The 19,464-nt window shown below is 46.2% G+C and overlaps 1 protein-coding gene across 1 annotated transcript; it reads right to left on the reverse strand.

The window, feature by feature from the left end:
* Positions 1 to 1,040: 1,040 nt before the first annotated feature.
* On the reverse strand, positions 1,041 to 18,366 carry PLA1A (phospholipase A1 member A). Its single transcript, XM_075166577.1, has 11 exons — positions 18,289 to 18,366; positions 16,841 to 17,042; positions 15,348 to 15,525; positions 13,722 to 13,830; positions 10,318 to 10,419; positions 9,373 to 9,462; positions 8,320 to 8,487; positions 7,177 to 7,266; positions 6,608 to 6,716; positions 2,860 to 3,024; positions 1,041 to 1,510 (listed from the first exon to the last, which is right to left on the reverse strand). The coding sequence occupies exons 1-11, from the start codon at positions 18,359 to 18,361 to the stop codon at positions 1,426 to 1,428; spliced, it is 1,371 nt and encodes a 456-aa protein (XP_075022678.1). The 5' UTR covers positions 18,362 to 18,366; the 3' UTR covers positions 1,041 to 1,425.
* Positions 18,367 to 19,464: the final 1,098 nt, after the last annotated feature.

The raw sequence follows: 19,464 nt of genomic DNA on the forward strand, positions 1-19,464 counted from the left end.
TGAAACTGCATCCGTTGTGGTGCTTTATACACCTCCCTGCAGTAGTGGACTGCGTTGGGCTGAATTACACACTGCCCTTCACAGGTGCCTGCCGAGGTTACGTTCCAGTCTTCAAAAAGACGCTCCCTGGAAACCCTTCAATCATGGCACCAACTAACCTGTACCTCTGTCAGGTTGTCAGAGCCCAGCTCTAACTCTCTCCTGAGTGTATGCTGGAGATGGTGTTTGTTAGCTGGCCTTCCAAACAGCCACATGGCAGGGACCAAAAGCTTGGATGTGAGCTGAAAGCAGGAGCTATCCCTGCAGCGACACTGTCTAGTGAAGCAGTAGTGACAGCTCATGCCAAAAGACTGAGGCTTCATCACGGCAGAACAGCCTTTAGCATGTCCCTCTCTCCTGACCATAGTGTTCCTGGTGCACTTCTCTATCACCCAGTGAAGCCAGTCCAGAGAACCAGAGAAAATGGTCTGTAGAAGATGTGGTTTGTGGGCAGAAGTGATGTTAAGACTTTCTCCTCTTTCATTTGCATATGCATCAAGGTGATGGAAAAGGTGTGAATGGGTGAGGGCTGTTTCTATGTATGTGTCTCTCATATTGTAATCTCTCACCAATTCTTTCCAAATCTAGGCTACGTTTCTGAACTGTGCTGAGTTCCTGGGACTAATTTGTGTTAGGTGGCCCTGTAGCTATGATGCTCCATTCTCCTCGTATTACCTTCTATTCTGGGCAGTTGTTCAAAGCAGTGCAAAATTGGATGCAAGAGCACTACCGTGCTCCTGGTGTCTGTTTCACTTCATGTGAGCTTCAAAGAGAACAAGCCAACAGCCAGAAGAGCTGCTCCAAGCCTGTCATGGGAAGGAAATTAATTCTGATTATTTAGCAGGAGCCCTAACATGAAATCAATAGGGTCTCTGAAAGTGTCTTGTAGATAGGACTAGTGAGTTTCCCATTGGAGAGTTGGCTAAGAACGACTCCTTCCTGTGCCAAACCTGAACCACACAGTTTCCCCTTGATGAGGAAAAATAATACTTCTCATTTTTAATATGAAGTTCTCAGGACACTTTAATATAAACCACAAATTAATCATCCCAATACTCCTGTTGTAGGAAGAGTGATATTATCTTCTTTCTATAGATCCGAACCTTGAGATTAAATGACTTGCCCATCTCACTTTCAGAGCTGGGTACAGAATCCGTAAGATAAAAGTCCCAAGCCAGTCTTTTAACTGAGAGGTCTTGATGTAACCAATCAACCTTGTACTCGCCCATCTGCCACACGCTTCTTTTCCTTGACACCCTGTCCCTAATGCAGGAAGTAAAAACCCATCCAGTTTTATGGTGGAAGTATCACCTGTGAGCAGAGAGCAGCAATAGGTTTAGGGCCCCTTTCCGGTTTTGGGTATGCCTGCATGCTCCGAAGGCAGTGCTAGGCACAAGCAGCGGGCAGCTCGGAGGAGATGTCTCTGTTGCCAGGGAGGGTGAGGTTCCAGGGCAGGCATGACATCGTCCTGCTGCGGGAAGAGCACAGGGAAGTCAGGCTGTGCATTAACAGGGGAGGTTGCTATCCTAACACAGAGGCAAGCAAGCTGCAGATGGACCTCGTGCTGCTTTGCAAGGGTATGATGAACAGGGTGCTGTGCCCTGGCTGGGATGAACTGGCTGGAGGGGTGCGTATGGGGTTGTGTCCTTCACCTTTCCCCTGCCTCCTCCTAGCAGTGCCATTGTTGCTCTGAGTGCTCCCAGTTTAGTGATAAGAGCATAGTTGTGAACCTGTGCAACTCTACAGCTTTCTACCTGAACCACAGCCAAGTCCAGTGCTTCCAGGGGTGCAGGTTAGCACACCTTTAAGGCAACATGGCATGCTGTCCCATTCATAAGTGATAAAAAGCCATGTATCTGCACATTCATCCCAACTTTGGAGTGCTTTCCCCTGCAAAGCACGCTAGTAAGGAATACTCCTTATGTTCAAGGGAGTGCCTGGTATTTACACAGGAATGCCTCTTTTTTCCCCTATCTGGGCCTACTAGATACATTTTTACTGCCTTGTGCTCGAGTCTCCTTACTGCCCATCAGAATAGAATTTGAATGTGAGCCCAGTCTCCCTTCTGCTTCTGGTTTTCCCTGTTTTGGAGTACCCACTAGCTTGCTTCTGCCTGGAGCCGGCGTAAGAGTCAACTCAGAAGCAATGTGGATGGAGTTTAATGTGTCAGTACAGACACAGCTCTTTTTCCCTGCCTGCAAGACCTCTGGATCTGTGAAACTCCTGGCAAGAATATTGTATTATGGAGAAGACCATTAACTCTCTCAGGATGAGAAGGACTTGGCTGTTTCTATTCTGGATAAGGAAATTATGGCTGAAGGCATATCCTCTACAATGCCTGGTCCAGAAAATGCCAAAATGGTTGTCTTTAACCTTAGTGCTTTATAAACCTGTACACTATAAGAAGCAGAAATGTATTACTGATCTTCTGTTGTCTCATCCTGAAAAATGTGCGTCTGCCATATTTCAAATGGGGGCCCATTGTAGACAGGGGGAAGATGGAGAGAGCAAGCAAGGACAAAAGGAACAAATTCTAGTTAGTACAAGCTTTTGCCATGGTTGGTGACTTAAGCATCTTCAAGGTCATGTGAGCTGCAGCCATTTTCCTTCCATGGCACAACACTTTTATCCTGAGGGAAGAATCATAGAAAACTAGAAAACTACCTTGGAAGTTTTTCTCTCTAACAGGTAGAAAATGATCTACATAGGGGTGGGAGAGACCTCTTTACATGTTTATCTGAACGGGAGAGAGAATTGTTTCAAACCACAAGCTGCATCCACAGGTTGAGTGGATTCCTGTAAGATATTCCTGTGACTTACTTGCTATCAAGAGGCAGCGGGGCTACACAGAACTTGCCGACAATGAATGACTCATCCTTCCTCCAAAACTGATTCTTGGAGAGATACTTCAGTGTCACGCTGTTTATCTGGCAGAGGGGAGCTCTGTGGGCCAGCAGCCGTTTGCCCATCTCCTGGTGCTTAGGTCTGCAAGGCAGGGTGAGAGAGGAGAGGTGTGAGGGAGAACATTTAATCAACCTGCAGATGCAGGCCATATGCAGACGTGTTGAAACACTGGAGGAACCTGGGGTATTATTGTGAAGCCCTCACACACTAAAATGGAGTGAGAAGACTCATCTGCCAAAACAGGGCATTGCATGAGAGTCTTATTGGCTGTCTCTCCATGTTCTATTTCTGAAGTCAGGAACATTTCTGTATAAATATCCTTCCTTCCATCACACAATTACAACGATTCTTCTTGCTATTGCATATAGATTGAAACACTGCCCAGATTGCTACAGAGAGGTAAGTGGTAGATAAGGTCAACATCTATGAAATCATGAATGGCACAGGTAGGGATCGGTTGTTCACCATTTCTTCCAGTGCAGGAACTAGGGGTCACCAAAGAAAGCTAACAGGTGGCAGGCTCAAGAAGATCTCACACTGCACAGAGTACCATTCCTTTTAAGCTGTTAAAATCCTTGCTGTGGGATATTGTGGATGCTAGAAAGTTTACATGACTGTACAAGTCATGGGAGGGGGACTGAACAAGCTCGTGGAAGACAAAACCATTGGGAGCTAATAAGGACAAAGATCTCACCTTTGGCTCTGAAAATCCCTGAGATGTAATTAGTCAGACACTGGGAAACTGTTTGGGGGAAGTATTGCTACGTGCTTACACTGCCTTTTTTTATACTCTTCTCTAGGTATTTGCTTTTGACCATGTTGAAGGTGGGATGCTTGGATAGAGGGACGTTTGTCTGTCTCTGTGCTCTTACCCAGGTAACATGAACTGAGAAATGCCAGAGGTTGTGTAAACAGCCAATGATCAGAGCCCAGTCGATCATGTGCCACGAAGGGGTGCTGCCCAGCCATTTTACGTAAGTGGCCACCTCCCTTCTATGGAGTCATCCAGTGGGTCTTCTTATGCTTGATCTACTTGGCACCTCTAAGAGCCAGAGATCATCGACTTCCTTGTGCTCGTGAAGAATATGTGTGTAGCTGACTCAGCACAATCCCAGAAGCACCTGGGCGACTGCCTGATCAGAAATGTGATGGTAGGGAAAGGGGAGAGGTGACAAAAGAGTCAGGAAGAGCCTACAATTCTGCTAATCAAAGTTGCTCCCGGGAGCAGGCTGACAGCTGCACTCAGCATCCTCCTAGGCCAGAGTGGCCAACCCAAACCAGTACATCCCATCCCTCCCTTAGACTGCAGTGGTAGATGCTGGAGGTTTTGTGTGTCTGACTATGTCTGACTGTGTCTGGCTTGAAGCTGCCAAAAATAGGAAACATCACGAAATTGTGGTTATAAAGGTGAATAATGGATAGCAAATGGAAAACAGAGGGGAGGCCATCTCTCTACTGCATATTGTCCATGGGCAGGATCCAGCACTGCCCTGGGGCAAAGGAACACAGTAAGGTTTGGCAGGTTGAAGAAAGTCACTCCTGGGACTGACATTTGGTGCAACCCCACACAACCTTTGGATGGGTGTAGGACTCTTGGCTGGCTTCAGAAGTATGTTTTCTTGGATAGGGGGGATGATGTCGTGTGATGTGTAAGCAATGGCAGTGCAGCTGGGAAGTGTGCTGTGTAACAAGCTCCTTACTCTGTCGGCCCCATGGCAGCTATGGGGCTTGGGGACATGTCTCTTGGGGCACTCTGAGCAACGTGTGGGGTAACGGTATCCCCGAGGAGTGAGACTGGAATTGATGTTGGGGAGAGGAGAAGAGAAGGGCAATGTGAGGCAAGACACAACCATGTGAGTCACTTGCTGAAGGTATGAGACTAGCCGAACGCTCCCGAGTCCCTGTGCACTTCTGGGGAACTGCAGGATGACATGCGTGTCAGATCACCTGAAATAAGTCAGTGATCCATCAGTGATCTGTGATGTGAGAATCTATGTTTAGATGCCCGTTCGACACTCTGAGCTTGACTGCACTGGAGGGCTGAGCTTTGCCTAGAGCAGGGAAGTTTCTTTGCTCTTTGCTACAGTGTGAATTAAAAGGGAGTATCTTCAATTTTATACTCTCAAATCTGTAGGTTTATTGCTGTAAGCAAATTTTTCGGTTTAGCCTTGTGCTTCTTAGGAAGGCACTTAAATGAAACACAGCTGCTGTTCTCCGAGGGTAAGGGTATCTCCGGATAAGTTACCCTGCTATAACTTTACTGTCTCTTTAAAACCTGAGGGTACAGCAAAGCCTCGGGATTGCCTGCCTGTCTCGCTGCCCCAGGCAGCCTTGCTCTCCAGCGCTCACATGCCTCCTGCTGGACACCTATCAAACCCCGTGTCCGGCACTGCAAAAGGAAGCGCTGCATGGCTTCCTGAGCAAATCACGGGTCTTGCCTTGAGCTGAGTGTTACGATTTCCTGCCTCCTGCATCTTTGGAAAAGGCAGATTTGGCTTCCAAGCTGGGGAGGGGTCGAACAGACTGAGCTCCACCCGGCTGGAGTATAAACTCCAAACTGCACTGCCTGGCTGGAAATCTGTGACCAAGCAGCTATGTCATGCTGGAGAGCACGCTGGAGAGCACCCTGCCGTGTGGTGGAGAACCCCTTCCCTCGTTCTCATCTCTACCTCCTGGTGCCCAGGACTGAAGCAGCAACACAATTAGCTTCAGGTCACAACGTTTTGGCTTAGCAGTAAGGGCTGTGTGGGAGCCAGCGCTGGAACCCCTCTGACCCTAGGAGAGCTGGCTGGGGCTCTTTAGCAGACTGTTTTCCTGCTTCCTGAGGCAGCCAGCAGCATGTGCTGGCTGCTTGTCTACATGGCGGTTCCCAGCCCACGGCAGTGGGCAGGAAGTTGTAGGAAGAAGCGAGGAAGACTTCTTCTGGGGAACTTCTCTGTGGTGGGGAGATCCCCTTGAGGCAAGGGCTGTGGAACAGGAGTCTGAGTCTGGTTCTTTAATTCAGATACGGTTTGGAGGAGGGTGGTGCTTTCAGGAGAGATCTGTCTGTCTACACGTGTGGTCTTGGTCCCCTGCTCCCTGGACTTTTCCCTACAATGGGAGCCTGAGTGCTTTGCTGCATTACTGCAGTGGCAACAAGCTACTGAACACATTTCTGACTGTGCAGAGATGCACTTGTCTCCTCTTTGCAACTGCTGTCAATTGGGCATCATGAGAAATGTCTAAGCCACCAAGTCCAGCAGTCTGGAACCTCTGGTGGATGGGGTCTTGCTGTAGCCATCTCTATCTGGCAGAGTAGAGCTAATAACTATCTGACAGTGACTGCAGTTTGAATTGGCACTAGGCAAGGGTATGTTGTAGAAAAGGAACCAGCGTAGCAACATAAAACTATGCAAATTTGGGGATCCCAGAGTATACCTACTGCTTTGTGCACTCAGGGAAGAGATGGACCTAGCTAGGGTTACTGAGTAATGGTAGCAGATGCCTGATTCTTGACAGCATTTAAGGTAAATGTGGAGGGACTCAAGAAGAAAGGTTGTGATTCATCACGCAGTGACTGCACTCGGGGAGAGACGCTATTGTTGTGCCTTTCCTGGACTGGGATAAACATCCTTACACATGGAGCTAGGAAAAAAACAGGCCAGAAGCATGCATCGTCACTCACATGGTGATCTTCACTGTGTCCTTGGTGCTGTTGCTGCAGAAAGTGATCTCAATGCTGGTGACTGTGTTTCTTTTCTTCTGCAAGTGGAACTCAACCAGGCTGTGATACACTGAGCAAGAGGCAAAGTATGTGGGAGTGAGGGCGGGTACTATCAGTTGGACCTACCCCTGCCAAAAGAAGGCCTCTAGCACTCACTCCCTGGCCCCACCAGCAGAAAAAAGATTAAACAGACGTAAGAAAGAAACTAGTCTCTGTGCTATGAGAGGCACAGTGGGCAGGCCTGCACAGTCCAGTGTAAACAGACAGGCATTTTCACTACCCTTTACTTCAGTCCTGAAACCATGTGGCTGTCCTAATCCAGGGCTGTGCCCACACTAATAAACCCAGTAGAAAGGGCGTTATGGGGGAGATGTGCAGGGTTATTGCTCTTCAGCTGTGTTTCTCAGACTATCTGGGACACAGCAGCTGATTCTGATGGGGATGGTGAGTTGTAACTACCTGATCTCCCCAGAGAATCTGCCTCATTTGGTCAACCCCCTTCTGACTCGTTTTTTCTCATTGCTACTTACCACAGAATGGGACTGAGGGGCTGGTCATTAAATAAACTTTCACTTCCTTGGGCAGCTTTCTCATGTTGACACCTGCCTGCTCCAGCAGACCTGCAGGAGGAAAGTGCAGGGAAAGCCATGAATGACCCAGAACAGAAATATAATTGGTGCTGATTCACCTCCACTCAGCCTGACCAACTCTGCTGTCTTGGAGGACAGACCCTTTCTTTATACCAGTGCAAATGAGAGCAAGCCCAGGTATGTGGTGTCTGTTTGAGAGGTTGACATCCCCCTCAGAAAACCTATTCTGGCTACCCCAGGTAATCTTCATTAGAGTACCTCTTGGTGGCTTTGTTTCATTCCTCTGCTAACAAAATGCGCCATCAGTTGCACCTGTGCAAAATGAGCAAAACTAAAGACTGCCAAGTCAGGGAACTTAGTGCAGATGTAAATGACAATGCAAACACAAGGTGCTGGGAAATTGAATTTCTTGGTCAAGTGAGAAGACCACCATAACTTGAGGCCTGCACCACTAACTAGCTGACAATGTGGCTAGTTGAGATGGGGAGGGGTGGCTGATTTGAGAGCACCTATACCAAAAGAGGCCTCTCCTCATATTCCTCTGGTATCAGACTGCAAATAGCACCAGAGGACACTTCCTCTCCTCGTGCCACAGCCCATTTTCGAAGCCTAAAAGAGGCAACTATTACCTTCTCCTAGTCCAGGGAGTTCACCTTTGGGGTGGCCATGGCAGGAATTTATGAGAAGGAGGTGACACAGCAACAGTGAGTGGTTTGTAGGAGAATGGGACTTCAGGTTTGGGCTAAAATTTCCAGCTGCTTCTCTAAACAAGACACTTTTTGAGCTAATTGCCCACTTGTTAGGCAGGTGATTCTGGAGACTCTCTTTCAACTCATTTCTGGGCCCTATGAAACGTTTAAAGATCAGAAATGTTAAAAATCTTGGTGTTCTCCCTTGGGCAATATATGAGCTTTTAGAGCTTCTCTACAGAAGCCCGAAAACGAAACAGCTTCTCACTATCCCCAAGGAGATCCAAAGCAAATCCTGCTCAGAGGAATCTGAACTGTGTACTGTGCTCTGCACTGACACCCATCAGGAATGTATTGTCATCTGCTCCAGGAAGGTCTCATGCTGGTACTGTACCTATTCTGGGACAGGAGAACAGGAAAGGGTCAACACAATCCAGGCAACGACCGTTTAAAAAATCTTGATGACTTGCACAGGGGAACGCCATGATCGGACAGGAATGTTTCAAGGCACTGACATAGAGATGTACTGCCCTCATGTGATCACAGATCAGATACTTATAGCCTGCAAGAAAAAACGCACTGAGAGAAAAGCGGCCATGAGCCTTTCTGTTGGCTTCCGTTTTTTTGCATATTCCCAAGGAACTGAGAGTCAAGAAACACTCTTACTGATTCTGCAGCGATGCCCTTCCCATTAATAACATTTTGCAGAGCATCTCTGTGACTACAAGCCCAGATCCCACTGCAAGAGAAGTTACGCTGGAAGTTAGAAGTGTATCTCCCAGACTAAGAGTCCCTCAGAAGAGGGGGACCACAGGGCTGCCATGTCTTCATCAGCGTACCATTGATGAGGCCCCAAGCTCTCTGCAAGGGAGAACAATACCTTTGACTCCCACCTGCACTGGGACCCCAGCTATGGAAATTGAGGTACCGTAGGTGTCCCCTGTAACCTCAATGCAGCTGGCTCATCCAGAACTTATTTGAATATTTATCCACACTAGTTACTGTGTAAAGTCCTATTCTCTAGAAGGAAAGGGCAGTAATCATACAAGCTGTCTAAGTATAGACACAGCTTGCAGCATGAAAACAAGAAGAAGCTTTTGCTAGTAGTACCTAAGAGCCTTTTTAGCAAAAATGTTTTCTTTGTTGATACAAACTCTGCTGATGCTAGGGTTTTGGCTCATACAGAAGTATCGCTAAAATCATGTCTCGTGACAGCGGTGCTGCCAAGACACTTGACCTGTATGTGATTTTAATTTCAGCTGCTTCTTGTACTGCTGAGAGGAGATGTGGGCCATGAATCTCTGCTGCCATAGTTCTTTACAAATAATACATATTGTCTCGCTTTGATGTCTGCCCTGACTGTAGCAGGAGCTGGTTGCCAAACAGCATTTTCACAGGCTGTTAAATGGCCATGAAAGCCCTTTGCTTGGCCACAGAATGTTCTTACCTGCAGAGATGAATCTGGGGCATCCTGGCTGATCTTTGCCTCCATTGACGAAATAATCGATGTGGCCTACAGGAATGCGGATCCCGAAATCTGAAAGGAGGTGAAATGCCACTTCTTACACTTGGTTCTTCTATAGGCTTTACTCTACATGGTGTATGACAGGCCCCAGTAATTGGTTGGACATTAGTAGTGCTGGACCCAGCTCCAGTGTTGGAGACAGCAAGGACAGATTTCCTGTTCCTTCCTGCATTGTGCAGGTTTGCTGCATGGAACAGAGCGCGCTCCAGGCCCTGCCATCAAAATAACTGGGAACTGCGACTTAATTGCCACCTCTGTGACTCAGGTTCTTGTTTCTGTGTAAAGGAGAACAAAAATGACCACAACCTTAATGGGGGATTATGAGGCATGATTGAGAATTATGTTGGTAGAGATTTTCGTGATCTTCAGGCAAGAGATGTGACTCAAAGGCACCACATTATTCTTCAGCACATGTTCTGCCTACGTAGACTCTAAGTGCTTTAGAAAAGTTACTCTGTTGTTGTACCAGCTGTTGGTTTGACACCGGCACTCGCAGTGGCACCTTTCCAATGTCAGGTGGGAAAAAGCAAAGGGAGACTAGACACGTAAATTCCTTCTGGGTGGTAAAAGCCATGCTAAGCTGCTTCTGCATAAACTCACTCTGCTGTAGCAGGGTTAAGGAAAAAATATTTGCTGGAAGATTGCTCTCTGCCTAATCTCCACCTGTCTCTTGCTTGAAGTGCTCTGGGGTATGGGTACCTGCCAATGAATTAATCATTAAAGCCTCTCTAATCAGGAAACTTCCTCAGAGTGAATGTGAACTCATGATGATCTGGCAAAAAAGGGACAATGACCTGCAGACTCCTTAGCAATAACGATGGCAGGAGGAACACAAGCACCGGACGAAGAAGATGGAAGCCAGCTTACTGTCAGCATCGGTATGAATGGCTTCCACGAAGAGGGCATCCCCAGGATCCAGGCGTTCCTCAGGGCTGGCTCTGGTGTACTTAGGGCCTGCGGGATCCAGGCCTGTAACAAAATCAAATGCCTCAACAAGTGCTCTTCAGCCCCTCTCTTTCTTATTTCTGGACCAGTTATTTTATCCAAAACTTTAAAAATGTAGCTAGGCAGAAGTGATAAATTATTCCCAGGTCGCACTGATTATGCTCCAGAATGGTTTCTGCCCCCGCTAACTTCCACTACAGCTTCCTTACCGTGAACTCCGCCGTTCCACTCCCCTTTAGCAGTTTTGTACCTCAAGTTTCTAGGCTGTAAAGCCATGACTGAGCTTCAAATAGCTCTGACAGAGTGGGTGCAGAGTGTCTTTTGGATTTTTGTTGAAAGAGAATCAAACTCATAACACTTTCCCTAATTGTACTGTCATCTGTATTAGCACCACAGTCTGAGAAATGTCACTGAAGGTCATCAGTTAGGTGATGAATTCAGCATCCCAGGCATTAACCAATCCAAGCATTACAAAGGTTTGACGCTATCAAACATCCTTAAAACAAAGAGGCTTCTGACCCCTCTCCCTACAAATAAAATGGAGTTCTTAAGCAGCCATCTACATTTTTGCCTAAAACTTGCTCCTAGAGTCTTCTGGGGAGTCAAAGGAATACAGAAAATTATCCCTGGCAATACCAAGGAACAGCTTAAAGATAATTTTTTTTTGTTCTGGCTGAGGTTTATCCTGTTCACTTTTCGTAGAAAAGTAATCTCACCAGATTTTTTTCACTCCCCAGGCAACAACAATAGTTTAAGAAGCAGCTTTGCTCCACATGCCACTTAGCCTTAGAGCTGGCCAGTTTCACTGCCTTGGACTCAGTCCCATTAATTCTCTATGGAGAAGGCAATATCAACAATAGACAAACTGATGTGTCTGCATTTGTGAGGGGGGAGGGAAGGAGGAAAAGGGAAAGAAGGGAAAAAAATTCTTTCCTATTCTTTTTGTAAATAAAAGCTAATAATGGGACAAGTGGTCAGAAGAATTTACTGCTTTAATTTTTCTTCCGTGTTCTTTAATCTTGACACATACAAAAAGCCGAGAGGTTCCCCACCCACTTCTACAGACCAAGTTTTACTTAAAGGCTTTAAGAGATACTGAAAAGTGTTATTCAGTACAGCTTGAAGTTTTTCCTGAGGAGGGAGAAACACCTAATATGAGCAACAATCAATTCTAGCACAGCTCCGAAGCAAGCACGTTTCTATCCTCTATTCTCTATGCCTATCTCCTCCAAGCACAAGTTGCATAAAATCCATTGAGATGTACATCCTCAGCAGCTAAGAAAACTATTCACTGAAGCTATACTGTATGCAGCTGAATTCCTTTAGGCTTTTTCATTTCCTCTGCGAGTATTGAAACAAATTGCTCTTCAGCAATTTTGGATATGGGCTGTTCATTCCAGTTCCTGTACCATTTGCTTTCCTGGGCAGGGAGATATCCACAGGAACAGGCATGGGTTAAAGAAACTCGCTTCACAGAAATAAAGTCTGCGCTCTGATCTCCAACACTTACTCTGGTTTTGCTCCACAGCTTTTTCAAGTGATTGATAACCCTTCAGCAAATTATGGCTCTGGGATCACATTTCTCTGTGCGTGTGTGCATGTGCTTGAGAAAGCAGGAGATGAGATCAGACATATCTTGGGTCTAATTCCACCCAGGAATTAGGGGGTCTTCAGGCTCCTAAATCTGAACTGGAACTTGCAATGCCCAGTGTGCCTACGAAATCATAGGACAATCAGGAGTCTAGAAAAAGGGTTGTCTTCTAGCAGAGTTAAAAATTAATGGAATAAATAAACCTACAGAGCTTTTATTACATGTAGACAACATAAAGGGGAAGAGTCTCTGACTCTGTAGTTAATTACCATGTTTTCCTGGGAAAGAGTCTGCTTCTGCTCATCTGAAGATGTTGCTAATCATAAAATCCTGGTGCAGGAGAGTAGTTACTCCAAGTCCCTCCTAATGTAAACTTTGATTCACAGCTTAAAAAAGGGCCTGGCATGAAACTCAGCTCCTGTTAAGAAATGCCTGTATTTCATGCAGTGTGGGTAGCTGTGACATGTGAAGGCTGAACCAGTATTTCTCTGGACTGCCCTGCCGAGTGTGCAGTGAGACTCTCCTTGAAGATACCTCTGTGAGACATACCTGCCATGGGCTGAGGCAGACTGGGAGCTGTGGTCACTCTACTGGAGCCTTTATGTCTGTTCCTTCTTGGTGGCATTTTCCCTCCTATCAAAATGAATCTCCATCCCTGGGGATTCCCAGAACTTGGCAACCTGATCTGATTTAGAAGGCAGCCCTGCTTTGAGGGGGTGTGTATGTGGACTAGAGACCTTCCAAAGTCCCTTCTTACCTAGATCATTCTGTGACTCTATTCACACTCCATAGCTAAAGGCTGACAAGGCCCTGAGTGAACCAAAAAGCCTCCAAATGCCACGATCAGCCTCTAACCATCTTTCCCTGTAATTCCTCCACTGTAACCTCTTCCTCATACCCAGGAGTCTGGCTGTCTGTGTTTAAGGTCAGGTCTGATTTGGTACAACTGGATGGCCTTAGACCAGTCTACTGTGAAAACAGCTGATACAGGAGAGAACAGCAAGAAGCCTTATCTGGGGCCCCCCAACATTGGCTCAGGCTTTTGCCTTTGGTCCTTGCCTGAGATGTGTTGTAGGGATGCCATGCCCAGCCCTGTGTCTTGCTGGTCCTGCTTTTATCTTGCTGACTTGACTTCCTGGCTCGATGTTGGGCTTGCCTCATCACTACAGACTTACGTGGTGATCACTGGACTGTGGATGACCCTGGTTCCTGTCACTGGACCTGCTCTGCTCTTCTTGCCCAGATATGGCAAGACTGTGTCCCTTGTCAGTGAGGCCACTGCCCCTGCCTACCTTGCTGTCCCCTTGGCTCTCAGCTCACATTTTCCTGCAGAGCAGCTCACTCTTGCTGCTTCCCCCCAATGACATACATTGTGGGCTTTAATTTTAAGAACCACAGAGGTATACATGCTATAAAGTGGAAGCAAAGCACGTGGGTGTTGTAGGTTTTCGTTAGTCATGAGGCCTTGTATTCTTTTAAGCTGGCACCAATTTGAAGAGTGGAACAGAGGTGGAAGGAGCCCTTTGCAAATACATGCATTCTTTTGGCGATGTGGAGGGGACTGATGGCTGGAAAGGCATTGTCAGGCTCTTCTGAAGCTAGGAAGAAGCCCGTAAGCTTAGATCTAATGAGCCCTTATGCAATTAAAAGACCACTATGGAGGACTCCCCTTCCTTACTCTTTCATTCTCTTCCTTGAAGACCAGGTGAGGACCCAAGACTCAGTTTTATGATACCTGTTATCCGTCCCAGCTGACCGCCATGGAAGTGCCCCACCAGGCCCCCGACATGTGCACCGAGGCTTACCCCAATGATGTGGATGGATGTCCCTGAGACTCCCAGGGCCTGCAGATTGATGATAATACAAATTAATGTTTCTGTAGCAGAAAGGTGAAATACCCTGTCCCAGCCCACACAGCAGCTCTGTTTCTTCTAATATAGGATTGCTTTTGAGGTGTATGGTGGAGAACCAAATAGATGTAGGAATGATGGGTATTGCCCTTTCTGTTTTTCAGAGTCTTTCTTCAGGTCCACAGATGCAAATCCAACCCTAACCAGGTCAGTCGGATGCTTCTGTTCATAACTACATAGCCTGTAGCTTCCCTTTCCACAGCTTGCTTCAGACTGAATTTCCCTTTCTCAGCTGTGACCCATGTTCACCATGTGAATAATCTTTTTCTCAGTAAAGCAGAGGAATTTTTTTTTCACTTTTATACCACCATTGTACCATTATCCTGATTAGAATTTTAAGATTATATTTTCAGAGATTAAGGATTTATCCATGGGCTGAACTGCCAGGTAAAGCACAGCCACTTAGACCTGATGTGAGATGACGCCGTCCACAGGAATTCAGCTGCCCGCAGGCTGGTCTGCATGATGCAGTACCGAACAATGGGAGACCATATGGTGCATGAGAGCGTGGGGGCAAGATGAAAAATCCTGACTTTGAAACGTATGAGGCCATATCCCGGAGCAGTACTGAGGCTTATGAGAAGAGAATACAGTCTTCTGTGGTGTAGTGTTGCAGGAGAGGCTGGACAGAAAAAGTCCTTAAGTAGCTGGACTAGAGCTCAGCACAGACATGGAATGAGTGGTGGGGACACCGTCCAGCTCAGTCATTTGTTCACTGTGTGAACTAATCAGGAATGAGGGGTGACAGTCCTCTGCCCCTCCACCCCAGCCCCCAGCCCCATCCTTCTAATGACACAGTGGCTCCAAGGGTTGCCGTATTTCTGGATAGAAATGTGTGACTGTGCACAATGTGGTGAGTACCCAGGAACTCCCATGCTGTGCAGCCTGGGTCTGCAGTGCAAACGTTACATGGAGAGTTTACGCAAGAGTTTGTGTGGTTAACACAAAGATGTATCGCTCTCATTGCGTAAGTGTTGTTCAGATGTGCTGTGCACGAACGAATTGGGATACATCTGGGGATTTCCAGCTACTGGGAAGTATATCTGAAGCCTAAAGCAAATATAAAATAGCCTCAAATCCCACCCCCTCCAGCTCTCTGGACAAAATTTCCGGGCAGAAGAAGACGACCGTCCAGTGAAGCATGGACCTGAGAAAACCCAAGGCATCCTTCAGGTTTGTCCCGGGCTGGAAGGGCAGCTGACAACTGGGATGTTTTTCCAGAAAATGTCAAAACTCAAGAGAAAGAAGAAAAACAGTGGCATGCTCAAGCCTGGACTGAGAGAGAAGGAAAAAAAGAAATCTTTTCAGTGCTATACAGCGCTCACTCTGGAATAAAGACCCTGCTTGTCCAGCTCCTGCAGACAGCAGGTTGGGAGCAGTTCTCTGGATTGTTTGCATGAATGATATTCTCTGGCCATGCTCCCCCCCACTGGAAATGCACAGTAGCTTACCAGGAGCTTGCTGATGAATTGTGAGATGGAGAGGGCCAGCTGTGTGACATTTTCCACTGCGGAGGGATAGGCTCCTGTAGACCCATAAACCCAGTCTACTGCAATCACGTTCACCTGGCTTGTATGCAGTATGGCATGGACAAGCCCTTCAATCCAGGAAGGTTTGGTACCCAAAGCCCTGTGGAGTCATCAGAAACAAGTGTGTCAGGTGTCTTCCAAAGTAGGGCATGTGCCAATATGGTGTTCACTGGTGTTGGAGCTTCACGTGTCTCAGAGGAGGCTGCCAGACAGTTGCTGAAAGTTTTTTCTGGTGCCAGACACCGACACCTGGCATTTCTTTGCGGTGGTGTAACAACACTTTCCAGAATGGGCTGATTCAGAAGAGAATCAGATATTTTAATGAATGAGATGATAACATTTGCAGGGCTTAGGCTGAGATCTCAGTTTTGCTGTGGTGCTTCCGTTAGCCACCACAGAGCCCATGTGGAGTCAGTGAGCTGACCGGGAACACCTGGATCCTGCTCTGCTACCAACTGGCAGGAAGTCCTTGGTCAAATCACCTAGTCTTTCACTCCAACATTTCCTCATCTGTAGACAATTAAAAAAGAAATTCTACACCCAAGAATTCAAGGAAAACTGAGGAGGCTGTGTTCTACCCACTTCCCCTAAGACTACCTGTTGGGCGTGTGCTATGTCACATGAGGGAACAGCTGGTTTTCTGAAAAGACCCTGCAACATCTTCTGTGGTTCCATCCTGGTCTTCTATGTACTTTCCATTCAGGCTTTTGCACATCAAAACAAGTAATGTTATTTGGTCACACCTGGCTGAAAAAGGGCACAGTAAAATAAGCTTGCAGAATGGTGACAGCTTAAAAAAACCCGTCTTAAAAGCCTACAATTTCAAGAATAGAAGTATAATGTGTCTGGCAGGGCTCCTAAACAGCTGACTAATCCAGGCTGTTGATAAATCAGGACATGAGCTCCAAGAAGACAATTTAAAGGGGCAAGAATCTTGAAGAAAAGACTTCTTAAATAAAAAGGTTGAAAGAAGGAAAGAAAAGGAAAGAGGTAAAAGAGGAGAGAGCGAAAGAATGAGCAAGAGAGCAAGTGAGAGTGAGAGAGCGAGAGCAAGAAAGGTAATTTCCTAATTTTTTTTAGGCTCCAAAAAATGTGCAAGACATACAAAATAGGCAGCTGGTCACAAACTAAAAGACTTCAAATTGTGTTGTAATGAGGGTTGTCAGCAGCATTTTCCATGTCTCTGGCCCTGGCCCACCAACAGTCATCCAGACAATTCCCAGGTCCATTTTGGAGCTGAGCACTCCAGACTCTGTTCTTAGCAGGTGTTTTGCACGCAGCCACTCTGCTGGGGAGACCAAGAAGATCACACGAGCAGGGGGTTTCCGTGCCAGCCCCACCCAGTTCTTGGGAATGCCCCGACAGCGTTTAATTTACCCGTAAAAACTTTGTCACAGTGCTCTTCTTTCTCTCACCTGAATCCATGGATTATGATCTTGGTTTCCAGGCTGCTGTTGAAGCTGGAGTTCTTGATGCCATCATCAGCTAAAATCAGCTTGCCACAGCTGGGGCTTGAGGAGGTGAATAGAAGAAACTGGACCTTAAGTTTACTGCCCCGTAGGAAATTTGCTGTCTGGAAGTCAGTGCAGTGATGCCCTGAGAGTCTGTCTGTATTCCCTGCAATGAGAGGGAGTGAATAGCATATTTAGTCTGCATCTGTGCAATGGAAAAAAAAAGCTCATTCTAATTCATTAGGAAAATGAAGGTAGCAATCTTGCTTTTACTGATAAAGATTACAAGGATAGAACATAAATTAAAATCAGCCTATTCTGTAAACTTTATCTGTCTGATAAAGTTTTTTCTGTCTTTTGATGGAATTCCAGTGCTGGCTGGGGAAGATAACCATGGATGTCATGGTAGCTTTGACTTCTGAGAGTTGTTTTACTGAGACGTGAATGACATTCTGTTGGATTTTTTTTTCCATATCAGCCACAAATGCCAGCTACTAAGTACATTTATGAGCTGGCTATTAGATCTTTAAAAAAATGGTTGCTAACAGGTAGTCACCACTGAATGGGGATATTTCTTTTCAAAGGAATAGAAGGAAACATGGGAAGGAAAAGGCAGCTACTGGAAGGTACTTTGAGCTAGATGGCAAAAAAAAAAATCTCAAACTTGTAGCTAGTAAAAAACTGAGCGAATTTAGGCTAGAAAGCAAGCATAGAAGTTTAGCAGTATGTATAGGTAGCAGTATGTGTAGCTAGGTTACCCACAGATGGGTTCTCCATCTTTTGTCATTTCAGAGGACTGCTATTTTGGAAGGCTTGTTGAAGGTAAATTGTTGGATTTACTGAAGGACTGAAGGTGAAATTTATTAACCTGCGATGAGCAGGAAGCCAAATAATTGATTAAACGATCCCTTCTGACCTACAAAATATTACTTTATGAACTGGCATGGTTGCATCCTGCTGCCATGACAATGTATGCACCTTCCCTTTCTGGACTGGAGGAAGTGAAACAGCCTTGAATCTGCACAAAAGCAGTTTCATTGGCAGTACAATTAAAGAAAGAAATGGAAATGTGGTGTCTGTTTATTTTCTCTCAGCTACTGCAAAATACACTTGCTAAGCTTTCAAAGCAGGAGATGCCAGTGCCAGAGGTCAAGTGATCCCTTTTCTGCCTCCTTACACTTCAGGGTAAACCGGGATCATTCTTTTAAATCAGGTTAGTGGAACTAAGTCACTGAGACTGATTGAATCAAAGCATGGGAGAAGAAAGGACCATTCTTGCACTACCCTTTCTCCCGGCACCTAACTAGATTATAGCAAAGACCTCTTGACACACAGTTGTTTAGGGAGAATTGAATTCAGATCCTTCTATGTAAAACCTTCAATGCCTTGCCAGGCACTCATGTTTTTCTTACCTGCTTGTGTTGAGCTGAGCAGGAAGAGGACAGCAAGAACCATGAGCGGCTTTCTCTTCGGATCCTCAACCATCTTCCTATTAGTCCACTACAAGTACAAGGGTAGTACAGGGAAAAACAGCCGTGGTGGGTTGCTTGATCAGCTTGACTCTGTTAATGATCAACCAGCCTGTGCTCTTTTGGGAAAAAAGAGTAGGGGCAATCACCTCTGCTCTTATTTGACCATTAGCCACAGTCTGTGTGGGCAGAGGGATTCACTGACCTTTTGGTTAAAAAAGATGCTGATACCCGTTTCCTCCCTACCTCCCTTTCCTCAAGGCAAACTTCTTACTTATAAATCAGCTAGTGAAACCAGCCCCAGCAAGCGAGAGAGTTACAGTGCTTTATCCTTGCCACCTAGACCGGTCTGCCAAATTCTGATGGGACACTCATTTGTCACAAGGCTTCACAGCAAGTCTATGCCAGAAAGATTCATACCAGCCTTGCATCTGAGTATTTCCCTATTGCATTGCTGTCTCTTTCCTCTGTTTCTACTTTTGATCAGATTCCCGTAACTGCTAAAAGAAGGCAAAGCAATGGATTGCTTCTGAAAAGTGAGGGGAAAGACAGGCTAAAATGTAACCAGTGGCCATATTGCTGTAATATGCTCAGGCTGTACATTTCTTAGGATGGGGACAGTCTTCACTTTTCCTTTGGAGACTGCATTTCAGATACTACAGCAAATAAAAGGATGATCTCAGCAATGCACCAGTATCGTAAGTATGCAAATACTTCAAACAGATCTTTGAATAAAACACTCTGCTGCTTTGGTGTAAACAGATGGAGAAGCATAAGCGCGCAACCAAACGTGTAACTAGGAGTCCGTCACAAGACATTCATGAGATGGTGGTACCATCTCCCTGGCTGCGTTAGACCTTCAGGTAAGGGCACACCTGTCTCCTAAGTCTCATTGGTGGGTGTTGGTCCCTCTTGCAGAAGAACAAGGCAGCTTCGCCCTTGGCTGTGTTAAATGGCAAGAAGGGTAAAGAGCGAAGGGGTGTTCCCTGTCCAGGAACTATCCTACAGCTGCTTTATTGGAACAATGAAGAAATGAAGAAATTGCTGCAGTGTGATCAGACAGATGACCAAAGACCTTCCAACAGCATCAGACATTATTTTCCTTTACAGTTATTGGCA

Source organism: Calonectris borealis, chromosome 1 (genome assembly GCF_964195595.1).
Source record: "Calonectris borealis chromosome 1, bCalBor7.hap1.2, whole genome shotgun sequence".
NCBI classification, from domain to species: Eukaryota; Metazoa; Chordata; class Aves; order Procellariiformes; family Procellariidae; genus Calonectris; species Calonectris borealis.